The sequence below is a fragment of the Schistocerca nitens genome, chromosome 1, assembly GCF_023898315.1.
Source record: "Schistocerca nitens isolate TAMUIC-IGC-003100 chromosome 1, iqSchNite1.1, whole genome shotgun sequence".
Classification (NCBI taxonomy): Eukaryota; Metazoa; Arthropoda; class Insecta; order Orthoptera; family Acrididae; genus Schistocerca; species Schistocerca nitens.
In genome coordinates this window covers 133,738,433-133,752,233 of record NC_064614.1, presented here as the reverse complement: position 1 = coordinate 133,752,233, position 13,801 = coordinate 133,738,433, and the positions used below count along the sequence as shown (strand labels likewise).

General features: G+C 41.0%; 1 protein-coding gene across 1 annotated transcript in view; it reads left to right on the top strand.

Annotated features, from left to right (window-relative positions):
* The window catches only part of LOC126243082 (serine/threonine-protein phosphatase 6 regulatory ankyrin repeat subunit A-like), a 281,386-nt gene that overhangs the window by 152,761 nt on the left and 114,824 nt on the right, over positions 1 to 13,801 (top strand). The window contains exon 11 of the mRNA XM_049948137.1: positions 2,380 to 2,499. Within this exon, the coding sequence (XP_049804094.1) occupies positions 2,380 to 2,499 (120 nt within the window). The remainder of the gene's footprint in view (positions 1 to 2,379; positions 2,500 to 13,801) is intronic.

Sequence of the window (13,801 nt, the reverse complement as noted above, 5' to 3'; positions counted from 1 at the left end):
TAATACAATAAAATCAAACCTAAATAAGAAAACCTAGCCAGCGAATTTAAAATAAGCACATTGTACATCAGCACTGTCTCACAAGATGAAGTAACAAAAGCAATAACAAGACTAAAAATTTCAAACTCTATAGGCATTGATGGTGTCTCTGTTTTAGTTCCTTTGTACGAAATGAAAATATATTCACTGTTCAACAGTCACTTCACCACTGTAAATAAATAGTTCTCTGTCTTTAATCTCTTTTTAATATTTCTAGAGTGTAACAATCCTCACACACATGAGTTATAGTTGGGCCAGGGTGGGACAATTCCTCACCTGTAGTACACCATATGTAGTGCTACTGACATAGCTTTCATAGTCTCTCTTCTGTAGTACAAACATCTGGTCAGCTGAAGCTGAAAGTCTAATTGTATGTAGGATGGTGTGTTGCTCAAGAAAGTATGCAACACCATAATTTGTATTGCACTAACATGCACATTAATTCCATGCAAATTTCAGTTATTACAAGAAAAAATCACCATGCACACTTAGCATTGTGATGTAGCAATTTGTCAGAGGAAAATATACTGTGGTAGTTAAATTAAGTCATTTTATAATTAGAATCACAGTGTGCAACAATATCTCGGCCAGATGACAATGACATTTCACACCTTCTTGTTAATTCCAATTCAGTGAAAATGTTCATTCATCTGATACACAGAAATCACCTGAAAGTTATTAAATATTGATGTTATTGAGTATTGTGGAAATTGGTGGATATATTTTTATGTATGGAACATGCATAGCTGTGGTGTTAGTCAACACTGGGACTGCACCTTACATAGGTCTTACACATGAGCTGTCAAACTGTGAACTGCTGATTTTGGGTGCTGTCCATCTACTGAAAGACAGGTGTAAGAATAAACTGTTATTTTGTAAAATACATTATGCTTTTAACCCCATACCTCATGACTCATATCCCTGTAACAGACCCAGATGCAAGACCTGTTGCATACATCCTCCCACAACCACCTACTCCAGTCTGGCCACAAATGTCACCTATTGCATCAAAGGCAGGGCTACCTGTGAAACCAGTCATGTAATTTACCAGCTAAGCTGCTGTTGCTGAGAATGCTGCTCAACACAGCATCCTTCATTACATTGACTGCTTCACAGCCTGTGGTATATGGGTCCTTCCCACCAACACCAGCTTTTCTGAGTTATGCAGGTGGGAACTTCACCTCACCCATCCAGCCCCTTCCCTGTTCCCATTCCAGCACTACACAGCCTTCATTCTACCATTGCACCCAGTCTTCTTACTTCTCTCCTTTTCCACTATCATCCCCCCAACCTCCCTGCCCCCCCCCCCCCCCCCACCACCTTTCCCCTGTGCTCCGTTTAACCTCCTGGGACTGCACATAGCTGCTCTACACCCTCTCTCCACCTCGTCCCTGCTCGCTCCACAGTACACTGCACTGTCTCCCACCCCTACCCTACTATCCCTCCCCCTCACTACCCCAGCCTCCTCCTTGCCCCCTCCACCCCCTTCCCACCCCCACCCAGTCACCACTCCCATCATGCACCGGTGCTGCTGCTCGCAATGTGGCTTCAGCTGCCAGAGACTGCAGTCATGTATGTGTGAGCTGCATTTGCATGAGTGTGTGTGTCTGTCTGTGATCTATTTTTGATGAAGGCCTTTCTGGCCGAAAGCTTATTTGTGACATTCTTTTTGTTGTGCATATCTACGACTCAGCATCTCCTTTCAGTATTGTCATTAGACAATAAGATATTCCTTTACTGAAGTGTATATATCAGTGATGTAATCATAGTTATCTCTTTAAAGTTTATATACTTGTAAATTATATCTGCTCCAAGAATATTATTATTGCAAAAATATCCCATAAATGTTATTTACTTGTACCATGTCTATGTACCCTATGTTCAGGTATATTATCTGTTTCAATTTAGTATAATGTGTTTATACTGTACATGTGAGATGTACTATGTCAAATAAGAATTCAAACAGTACAATCTTCCATTTGAGTTCATCACTTGTTGTTCATTAGGTCACATAATATATGATAAAGCTATATTTCCTCTTCTATCATTCAGATATCCTGCTGTAAGTTTTATTATAAAATACATTCTAAATTAGATTTTTCTGATGAGTTTCAAATCAACAATAATTTCCTAGTAATGAATTTACAGAATTAACAACATACTGACTGTAATCTAATGTAATAAAATCAGAGGAATTTATATAAACAATATAATCTGTTGTGAATCTTCAGTCATAAGGGAGTATTTATCATTGTGTTTTATAATTTTTGTGATTTGTAATATGTAACATATAGGATTCCTTCATGTACCAGATTTTTATATACCTCTCATTTATTACAGGCATCACAATCTATAGCCACACTTATCAGGAAATATGTGAGTGAAAAGTCGATACTGAATGCTAGAGATCACAATGGCAGAACACCTCTACACTATGCAGTTGCAAGAGAACACTTCAAGGTAGAATACCAAAAGTATTTTTGAACTTTAGATCTGGTTAGCAGGGTGTTGCATTAAAAGTAATGAGGTCAAAGTTGCATGAATTTTCCTCTGTTGTGCATGATTGCTAATGCGGATCATGCTAGTTAGGCATCTTGTAACAGAGAAGCTGGAAAAATCCATGTGTTCTTATTCTGTTCCCAGTAATAATGTAATTTTTCTATCCTTCATTTTATAATGTTTTCTGAATGATACTATATGATAATTACATAAAAAATTACTTTCTTATTTAAGCTGTTATTCTTATATGTAAATATCTTTTAAAATTATTTATAAACTTTTAATTGTCGAGATCATAGTAAGATAACTATCATCAATAAGAAAAAATCAACAATCTTCAGATGCAAACAGAATAAGCAAACATAAAATTGCTGTAAGTGACAAGGATTTTGTACATTGAACGTATTACGGAGAAAACTTTTGTTACAGTATTTCAGTAAAGAGGTAGAACATACACAGTGTGATGAGAAACCAATGTAACCATATGTAAAACAGATAAGACACAGCATTTGAATAGCAGGAATCATTTCATCAAAAATATACATTCATCCACCCATAGTAACATTCTGCCTTTGATAACAGCTGTAAATCTAAAACTAGGTATGTAGTTACGGCCTGCAACGACCATGTATCACACAAAATTCGATAATATTTCTGTAAAACAAATGCCAAGTTAAGATTCCAAACATTTTTCAAACATACATCCAATATTATGTAGGCTCTAAATGAGATAAATTCACTAAATCAGGTTTTATTTTTATTTACACATCAAGTTCTGTAGGGCCAAATTGAGGAGCAAATCTCCAAGGTCATGGAATGTGTCAGTACACGAAATTACAACATAAAAGTAATAACAGATAAAAATAAAATGTTTATGAACCTGAAAAAGCCAAGCCATAAGTTTAAGTAAACACAATCAACAATACAACAAGAATCAGCTTAATTTTTCAAGGAACTCCTCGACAGAATAGAAGGAGTGACCCATGAGGAAACTCATCAGTTTAGATTTGAAAGCACGTGGATTACTGCTAAGATTTTTGAATTGTAGTGGTATCTTTCCCCCCCCCTCTCGCCCATGAACCATGGACCTTGCCATTGGTGGGGAGGCTTGCGGGCCTCAGCGATACAGATAGCCGTCCCGTAGGTGCAACCACAACGGAGGGGTATCTGTTGAGAGGCCAGACAAACATGTGGTTCCTGAAGAGGGGCAGCAGCCTTTTCAGTAGTTGCAAGGGCAACAGTCTGGATGATTGACTGATCTGGCCTTGTAACAATAACCAAAACGGCCTTGCTGTGCTGGTACTGCGAATGGCTGAAGGCAAGGGGAAACTACGGCCGTAATTTTTCCCGAGGGCATGCAGCTTTACTGTATGATTAAATGATGATGGCGTCCTCTTGAGTAAAATATTCCGGAGGTAAAATAGTCCCCCATTCGGATCTCCGGGCGGGGACTACTCAAGAGGATGTCGTTATCAGGAGAAAGAAAACTGGCGTTCTACGGATCGGAGTGTGGAATGTCAGGTCCCTTAATCGGGCAGGTAGGTTAGAAAATTTAAAAAGGGAAATGGATAGGTTAAAGTTAGATATAGTGGGAATTAGTGAAATTCGGTGGCAGGAGGAACAAGACTTCTGGTCAGGTGACTACAGGGTTATAAACACAAAGTCAAATAGGGGTAATGCAGGAGTAGGTTTAATAATGAATAGGAAAATAGGAATGCGGGTAAGCTACTACAAACAGCATAGTGAACGCATTATTGTGGCCAAGATAGATACGAAGCCCACACCTACTACAGTAGTACAAGTTTATATGCCAACTAGCTCTGCAGATGACGAAGAAATTGAAGAAATGTATGAGGAAATAAAAGAAATTATTCAGATAGTGAAGGGAGACAAAAATTTAATAGTCATGGGTGACTGGAATTCGAGTGTAGGAAAAGGGAGAGATGGAAACGTAGTAGGTGAATATGGATTGGGGCTAAGAAATGAAAGAGGAAGCCGCCTGGTAGAATTTTGCACAGAGCACAACTTAATCATAGCTAACACTTGGTTTAAGAATCATGATAGAAGGTTGTATACATGGAAGAACCCTGGAGATACTAAAAGGTATCAGATAGATTATATAATGGTAAGACAGAGATTTAGGAACCAGGTTTTAAATTGTAAGACATTTCCAGGGGCAGATGTGACCTGTAGATTTAAACTGAAGAAACTGCAAAAAGGTGGGAATTTAAGGAGATGGGACCTGGATAAACTGAAAAAACCAGAGGTTGTACAGAGTTTCAGGGAGAGCATAAGGGAACAATTGACAGGAATGGGGAAAAGAAATACAGTAGAAGAAGAATGGGTAGCTTTGAGGGATGAAGTAGTGAAGGCAGCAGAGGATCAAGTATGTTAAAAGACGAGGGCTAGTAGAAGTCCTTGGGTAACAGAAGAATTATTGAATTTAATTGATGAAAGGAGAAAATATAAAAATTCAGTAAATGAAGCAGGCAAATGGAATACAAATGTCTCAAAAATGAGATCGACAGGAAGTGCAAAATGGCTAAGCAGGGATGGCTAGAGGACAAATGTAAGGATGTAGAGGCTTATCTCACTAGGGGTAAGATAGATACTGCCTACAGGAAAATTAAAGAGACCTTTGGAGAGAAGAGAACCACTTGTATGAACATCAAGAGCTCAGATGGAAACCCAGTTCTAAGCAAAGAAGGGAAAGCAGAAAGGTGGAAGGAGTATATAGAGGGTCTATACAAGGGCGATGTACTTGAGGACAATATTATGGAAATGGAAGAGGATGTAGATGAAGATGAAATGGGAGGTACGATACTGCGTGAAGAGTTTGACAGAGCACTGAAAGACCTGAGTCGAAACAAGGCCCCCGTAGTAGACAACATTCCATTGGAACTACTGACGGCCTTGGGAGAGCCAGTCCTGACAAAACTCTACCATCTGGTGAGCAAGATGTATGAAACAGGCGAAATACCCTCAGACTTCAAGAAGAATATAATAATTCCAATCCCAAAGAAAGCAGGTGTTGACAGATGTGAGAATTATCGAACAATCAGTTTAATAAGCCACAGCTGCAAAATACTAACACGAATTCTTTACAGACGAATGGAAAAACTAGCAGAAGCTGACCTCGGGGAAGATCAGTTTGGATTCCGTAGAAATACTGGAACACGTGAGGCAATACTGACCTTACGACTTATCTTAGAAGAAAGATTAAGGAAAGGCAAACCTACGTTTCTAGCATTTGTGCACTTAGAGTAAGCTTTTGACAATGTTGACTGGAATACTCTCTTTCAAATTCTAAATGTGGCAGGGGTAAAATACAGGGAGCGAAAGGCTATTTACAATTTGTACAGAAACCAGATGGCAGTTATAAGAGTCGAGGGGCATGAAAGGGAAGCAGTGGTTGGGAAGGGAGTAAGACAGTGTTGTAGCCTCTCCCCGATGTTATTCAATCTGTATATTGAGCAAGCAGTAAAGAAAACAAAAGAAAAATTCGGAGTAGGTATTAAAATCCATGGAGAAGAAATAAAAACTTTGAGGTTCGCCGATGACATTGTAATTCTGTCAGAGACAGCAAAGGACTTGGAAGAGCAGTTGAACGGAATGGATGGTGTCTTGAAGGGAGGATATAAGATGAACATCAACAAAAGCAAAACGAGGATAATGGAATGTAGTCGAATTAAGTCAGGTGATGTTGAGGGTATTAGATTAGGAAATGAGACACTTAAAGTAGTAAAGGAGTTTTGCTATTTGGGGAGCAAAATAACTGATGATGGTCGAAGTAGAGAGGATATAAAATGTAGACTGGCAATGGCAAGGAAAGCGTTTCTGAAGAAGAGAAATTTGTTAACATCGAGTATAGATTTAAGTGTCAGGAAGTCATTTCTGAAAGTATTTGTATGGAGTGTAGCCATGTATGGAAGTGAAACATGGACGGTAAATAGTTTGGACAAGAAGAGAATAGAAGCTTTCGAAATGTGGTGCTACAGAAGAATGCTGAAGATTAGATGGGTAGATCACATAACTAATGAGGAGGTACTGAATAGGATTGGGGAGAAGAGGAGTTTGTGGCACAACTTGACCAGAAGAAGGGATTGGTTGGTAGGACATGTTCTGAGGCATCAAGGGATCACAAATTTAGTATTGGAGGGCAGTGTGGAGGGTAAAAATCATAGGGGGAGACCAAGAGATGAATACACTATGCAGATTCAGAAGGATGTAGGTTGCAGTATGTACTGGGAGATGAAGAAGCTTGCACAGGATAGAGTAGCATGGAGAGCTGCATCAAACCAGTCTCAGGACTGAAGACCACAGCAACAACAATGGTATCTTACTGAAAATGGATGCAGCAGTATACTACACACCTTTCAGCACAAGAGTTAAGGAAGTCCGATCCAAATGCAGGTTTGATTTCTGCCAAGTATTAGCTGAGTGAAAGCTGCTTATTCTTGGGAATAAGCTAATATTGTTAACAGGAAATGACAGTAAAGAATATATATATATATGTCAAAAAACAAAGATGATGTGACTTACCAAACGAAAGTGCTGGCACGTCGATAGACACACAAACAAACACAAACATACACACAAAATTCAAGCTTTCGCAACAAACTGTTGCCTCATCAGGAAAGAGGGAAGGAGAGGGAAAGACGAAAGGATGTGGGTTTTAAGGGAGAGGGTAAGGAGTCATTCCAATCCCGGGAGCGAAAAGACTTACCTTAGGGGGAAAAAAGGATGGGTATACACTCGCGCACACACACACATATCCATCCACACATATACAGACACAATCAGACATATTTAAAGACCAAGGTTTTAAGGGAGAGGGTAAGGAGTCATTCCAATCCCGGGAGCGGAAAGACTTACCTTAGGGGGAAAAAAGGACGGGTATACACTCGCACACACACATATGCATCCACACATATACAGACACAAGCAGACATATTTAAAGACCAAATATGTCTGCTTGTGTCTGTATATGTGTGGATGGATATGTGTGTGTGTGCGAGTGTATACCCGTCCTTTTTTCCCCCTAAGGTAAGTCTTTCCGCTTCCGGTATTGGAATGACTTCTTACCCTCTCCCTTAAAACCCACATCCTTTCGTTATATATACACACACACACAGGGTTATTACAAATGATTGAAGCGATTTCAGAGCTCTACAATAACTTTATTATTTGAGATATTTTCACAATGCTTTGCACACACATACAAGAACTCAAAAAGTTTTTTTAGGCATTCACAAATGTTCGATATGTGCCCCTTTAGTGATTTGGCAGACATCAAGCCGATAATCAAGTTCCTCCCACACTCGGCGCTGCATTTCCCCATCAATGAGTTCGAAAGCATCGTTGATGCGAGCTCGCAGTTCTGGCACGTTTCTTGGTAGAGGAGGTTTGAACACTGAATCTTTCACATAACCCCACAGAAAAAATCGCATGGGGTTAAGTCGGGAGAGCGTGGAGGCCATGACATGAATTGCTGATCATGATCTCCACCACGACCGATCCATCGGTTTTCCAATCTCCTGTTTAAGAAATGCCGAACATCATGATTGAAGTGCGGTGGAGCACCATCCTGTTGAAAGATGAAGTCGGCACTGTCGGTCCAGTTGTGGCATGAGCCAATTTTCCAGCATGTCCAGATACACGTGTCCTGTAACGTTTTTTTCGCAGAAGAAAAAGGGGCCGTAAACTTTAAACCGTGAAATTGCACAAAACATGTTAACTTTTGGTGAATTGCGAATTTGCTGCACGAATGCGTGAGGATTCTCTACCGCCCAGATTTGCACATTGTGTCTGTTCACTTCACCATTAAGAAAAAATGTTTCATCACTGAAAACAAGTTTCGCACTGAATGCATCCTCTTCCATGAGCTGTTGCAACGGCGCCGAAAATTCAAAGCGTTTGACTTTGTCATCGGATGTCAGGGCTTGTAGCAATTGTAAACAGTAAGGCTTCTGCTTTAGCCTTTTCCGTAAGATTTTCCAAACCGTTGGCTGTGGTACGTTTAGCTCCCTGCTTGCTTTATTTGTCGACTTCTGCGGGCTACGCGTGAAACTTTCCCGCAAGCGTTCAACCGTTTCTTCGCTCACTGCAGGCCAACCCATTGATTTCCCCTTACAGAGGCATCCAGAAGCTTCAAACTGCGCATACCATTGCCGAATGGAGTAAGCAGTTGGTGGATCTTTGTTGAACTTCGTCCTGAAGTGTCGTTGCACTGTTATGACTGACTGATGTGAGTGCATTTCAAGCACGACATACGCTTTCTCGGCTCCTGTCGCCATTTTGTCTCACTACGCTCTCAAGCGCTCTGGCGGCAGAAACCTGAAGTGCTGCTACAGCTGAACAAAACTTCATGAGTTTTTCTACGTATCTGTAGTGTGTCGTGACCATATGTGAATGAATGGAGCTACAGTGAATTTATGAAATCGCTTCAATCATTTGTAATAGCCCTGTATATATATCTAAAAACAAAGATGATGTGACTTACCAAACGAAAGCGCTGGCACATCGGTAGACACACAAACAAACACAAACATACACACAAAATTCTAGCTTTCGCAACCAACGGTTGCTTCATCAGGAAAGAGGGAAGGAGAGGGAAAGACGAAAGGATGTGGGTTTTAAGGGAGAGGGTAAGGAGTCATTCCAATCCCGGGAGCGGAAAGACTTACCTTAGGGGGGGAAAAAGGACGGGTATACACTCGCACACACACACACACATATCCATCCACACATATACAGACACAAAAAAAAAAAAAAAAATATATATATATATATATATATATATATATATATATATATATATATATATATATATATATATATATATATACACACACACACTCCTGGAAATTGAAATAAGAACAGCGTGAATTCATTGTCCCAGGAAGGGGAAACTTTATTGACACATTCCTGGGGTCAGATACATCACATGATCACACTGACAGAACCACAGGCACATAGACACAGGCAACAGAGCATGCACAATGTCGGCACTAGTACAGTGTATATCCACCTTTCGCAGCAATGCAGGCTGCTATTCTCCCATGGAGACGATCGTAGAGATGCTGGATGTAGTCCTGTGGAACGGCTTGCCATGCCATTTCCACCTGGCGCCTCAGTTGGACCAGCGTTCGTGCTGGACGTGCAGACCGCGTGAGACGACGCTTCATCCAGTCCAAAACATGCTCAATGGGGGACAGATCCGGAGATCTTGCTGGCCAGGGTAGTTGACTTACACCTTCTAGAGCACGTTGGGTGGCACGGGTTACATGCGGACGTGCATTGTCCTGTTGGAACAGCAAGTTCCCTTGCCGGTCTAGGAATGGTAGAACGATGGGTTCGGTGACGGTTTGGATGTACCATGCACTATTCAGTGTCCCCTCGACGATCACCAGTGGTGTACGGACAGTGTAGGAGATCGCTCCCCACACCATGATGCCGGGTGTTGGCCCTGTGTGCCTCGGTCGTATGTAGTCCTGATTGTGGTGCTCACCTCCACGGCGCCAAACACGCATACGACCATCATTGGCACCAAGGCAGAAGCGACTCTCATCGCTGAAGACGACACGTCTCCATTCGTCCCTCCATTCACGCCTGTCGCGACACCACTGGAGGCGGGCTGCACGATGTTGGGGCGTGAGCGGAAGACGGCCTAACGGTGTGCGGGACCGTAGCCCAGCTTCATGAAGACGGTTGCGAATGGTCCTCGCCGATACCCCAGGAGCAACAGTGTCCCTAATTTGCTGGGAAGTGGCGGTGCGGTCCCCTACGGCACTGCGTAGGATCCTACGGTCTTGGCGTGCATCCGTGCGTCGCTGCGGTCCAGTCCCAGGTCGACGGGCACGTGCACCTTCCGCCGACCACTGGCGACAACATCGATGTACTGTGGAGACCTCACGCCCCACGTGTTGAGCAATTCGGCGGTACGTCCACCCGGCCTCCCGCATGCCCACTATACGCCCTCGCTCAAAGTCCGTCAACTGCGCATACGGTTCACGTCCACGCTGTCACGGCATGCTACCAGTGTTAAAGACTGCGATGGAGCTCCGTATGCCACGGCAAACTGGCTGACACTGACGGCGGCGGTGCACAAATGCTGCGCAGCTAGCGCCATTTGACGGCCAACACCGCGGTTCCTGGTGTGTCCGCTGTGCCGTGCGTGTGATCATTGCTTGTACAGCCCTCTCGCAGTGTCCGGAGCAAGTATGGTGGGTGTGACACACCGGTGTCAATGTGTTCTTTTTTCCATTTCCAGGAGTATATATATATATATATATATATATATATATATATATATATATATATATATATATATATTGTTTTAGAGGGAAACATTCCACATGGGAACACAAACATACACAGGAAATTCTAGCTTTCGCAACCAACGGTTGCTTCGTCAGGAAAGAGGGAAGGAGAGGGAAAGACGAAAGGATGTGGGTTTTAAGGGAGAGGGTAAGGAGTCATTCCAATCCCGGGAGCGGAAAGACTTACCTTAGGGGGAAAAAAGGGGAGGTATACACTCGCACACACACACACATGTCCATCCACACATATACAGACACAAGCAGACATATATAAATAAGCAAAGTAGACTAATTTTCATGTCAAACGATCACTCACTTCAGGCACCGTTTGAACAGTAAAAATGGCAGCACCAAGTCTTTGAACAAGATCCTGAATGTGGTCTTTCCACAACACTTTAATATCGATTTCAACACCTAGAAATTTGAGCTGTTCAGTTTCACTAATCATGTGCCCATTCTGTGAAACTAAAATGTCAGGTTTTGTTGAATTGTGTATTAGAAACTGTTAAATCTGAGTCTTACTGTGATTTAGTGTTAGTTTATTTTTTACAAGCCATGAACTTATGTCATGAACATCATTATTTGAAACCGAGCCACTATTGCAGACAACTTTTACTACCAAGCTAGTGTCATCAGGAAACAGAAATATTATAGAGTTACCCATAATATTAGAGGGCATATCGTATATATAATTAAGGAACAGGAGTGGCCCCAACACTGATCCCTGGGCACCCCCCCCCCCCCTTCCACTTGACCATATCCCACTCAGACCCCACATCACAGCCATTCTCAACTCTGTGAATAATAACCTTTTGCTGTCTGTTGTTAAAGTAAGAGGGGAACCAGTTGTGTACCGTATTCCGCAATTGTCTAAATTTTGGAGTAATATTTTGTGATCAACACAATCAAAAATCTTTGTTAAATCAAATTATACGCGTAGCATTCAAAAGCTGTTGTTTAATCCATCCAGTATCTCACAGAGAAAAGAGAACATAGCATTTTCAGTTGTTAAGTGACCTCTAAAGTTGAACTGTACATTTGATAGCAAATCATGTGATATAAAATTATCAATTATCCTTATGTACAAAGTCTTTCAATAACTTTAGCAAGCACTGATGGCATAGAAATAAGTCTAAAATTGTCCTTATGATCCTTTTCTCCCTTTTTATAAAGTGGCTTTACTACTGAGTACTTTAATCGTTCAGGAAACTGACCATTCCAAAACGTAAAATTACAAATTTGGCTAAATACAGGGCTAACATGTACAGCACAGTACTTTAATATCCTGCTGGGCACCCCATCATATCCATGAGAGTGCTTAGTTTTCAGTGATTTAATTATTGATTCAGTCTCCCCCTTGACTGTATCACAGAGAAGTGTTTCAGACATCAATCTTGGAAAGGCATTTGCCAAGAGAGTTATATGATTCCCTATAGAAACTAAATAAAATTTTTTTTATTTAATTCATCAGAAATGCTCAGAAAATGAGTATTACATACTGTACATACATCTGATTTATCAGTAACTGTAATATTTTTACTATGAACTGACTTTATATCGTCGACCTTACGCTGCTGACCAGACATTTCCTTCACAACTGACCATACAGTTTTAATTTCATCCTGTGAATTAGCTATTCTGTTTGCATACCACATACTCTTTGCCTTCCTAATAACATTTTAAGCACCTTACAGTACTGTTTGTAATGGGCTACTGTAGCTTGATTCTGACTACTTCTAACATTTTGATATAGTTCCCACTTTGTTCTACATGATATCTTTGTCCCACTAGTCAGCCACTTGGGCTGCCTTTTATGGCTAGTATTCCATTTAGAACGTTCTAATGGAAAGCAACTCTCAAACAACATGAGAAATGTGTTAAGGCAAGCATTATATTTGTCATTTATATTATCGGCACGATAAACATCCTGTCACTCATATTCCTTTGTCAGATTTGAAAAACTCTCTATTGCTGTTGGATTAACTTTCCCACATAGTTTGTAATTACATGTGATATTTGTTTGAGTACAAAAGCCTTGTAGTGTTGAAATTTGTGAACATGGTCAGAAACACCATTTACCCTTTACTAACAGAATGCCCATCTATGATGAAGAATGAATAAAAATATTGTCTATGGCTGTGTTACTTTTCCCCTGCTCACTAGTTGGGAAAATCACAGTCTGCATCAGATCATGTGCATTTAGGAGATCTACCAACATCCTTTTTCTTGCACCATCATATACAAAATTTATATTGAAGTCACCACATAGAACTAATTTCTGGTACTTCATACAAAGCGAAACCTCTCAAGCTTGAGCAGACATGCTCTGAAGTCAAAGTTAGGGGTCTATAAACAAAAACAGGTAGAAGTTTAGTTTCATTAAATTCAACTGCCCCTGCACAACAATCAAGTATCTGTTCAGTGCAGTGCCATGATATGTCTATGGACTCAAATGGAATACTGTCTTTTATGTACATGGCCACTCCTCCACCCCACAAGGAACTCCTTGAAAAACAGCCAGCTAATCTGTATCCTTGTAAAGGAAACCTCTAAATTGTCAAATTATTTAAGCGGTGCTCCCATATACCAATAATTTCAGAGTCAACATCTGTAATCAGTTCCTAACTTCATCTCTAATACCTCTTATATTTTGATGAAATATGCTAATTCCTTCTCTACTTGGAAACATGACGTCCTCTGAAAGGGGCCCTTAGTTAGAGGGACTTCTTTTAAGTAGGTGTAAGTATCAGCTGACTTCATACCAAAAAAGATGCAGCTCTTACACCAACTACTATAGGAATTTGCCAATCTCCCCTTTCCATACCTATTCAGGTGCAGACCATACCTAGTAAAACCCGATCTACTGATAGACACAACTGGCACCACTGAAATGTGATCCATGCCCTCTGCCATCAGTGCCTTCCCCAGCCCCATTTTAATGT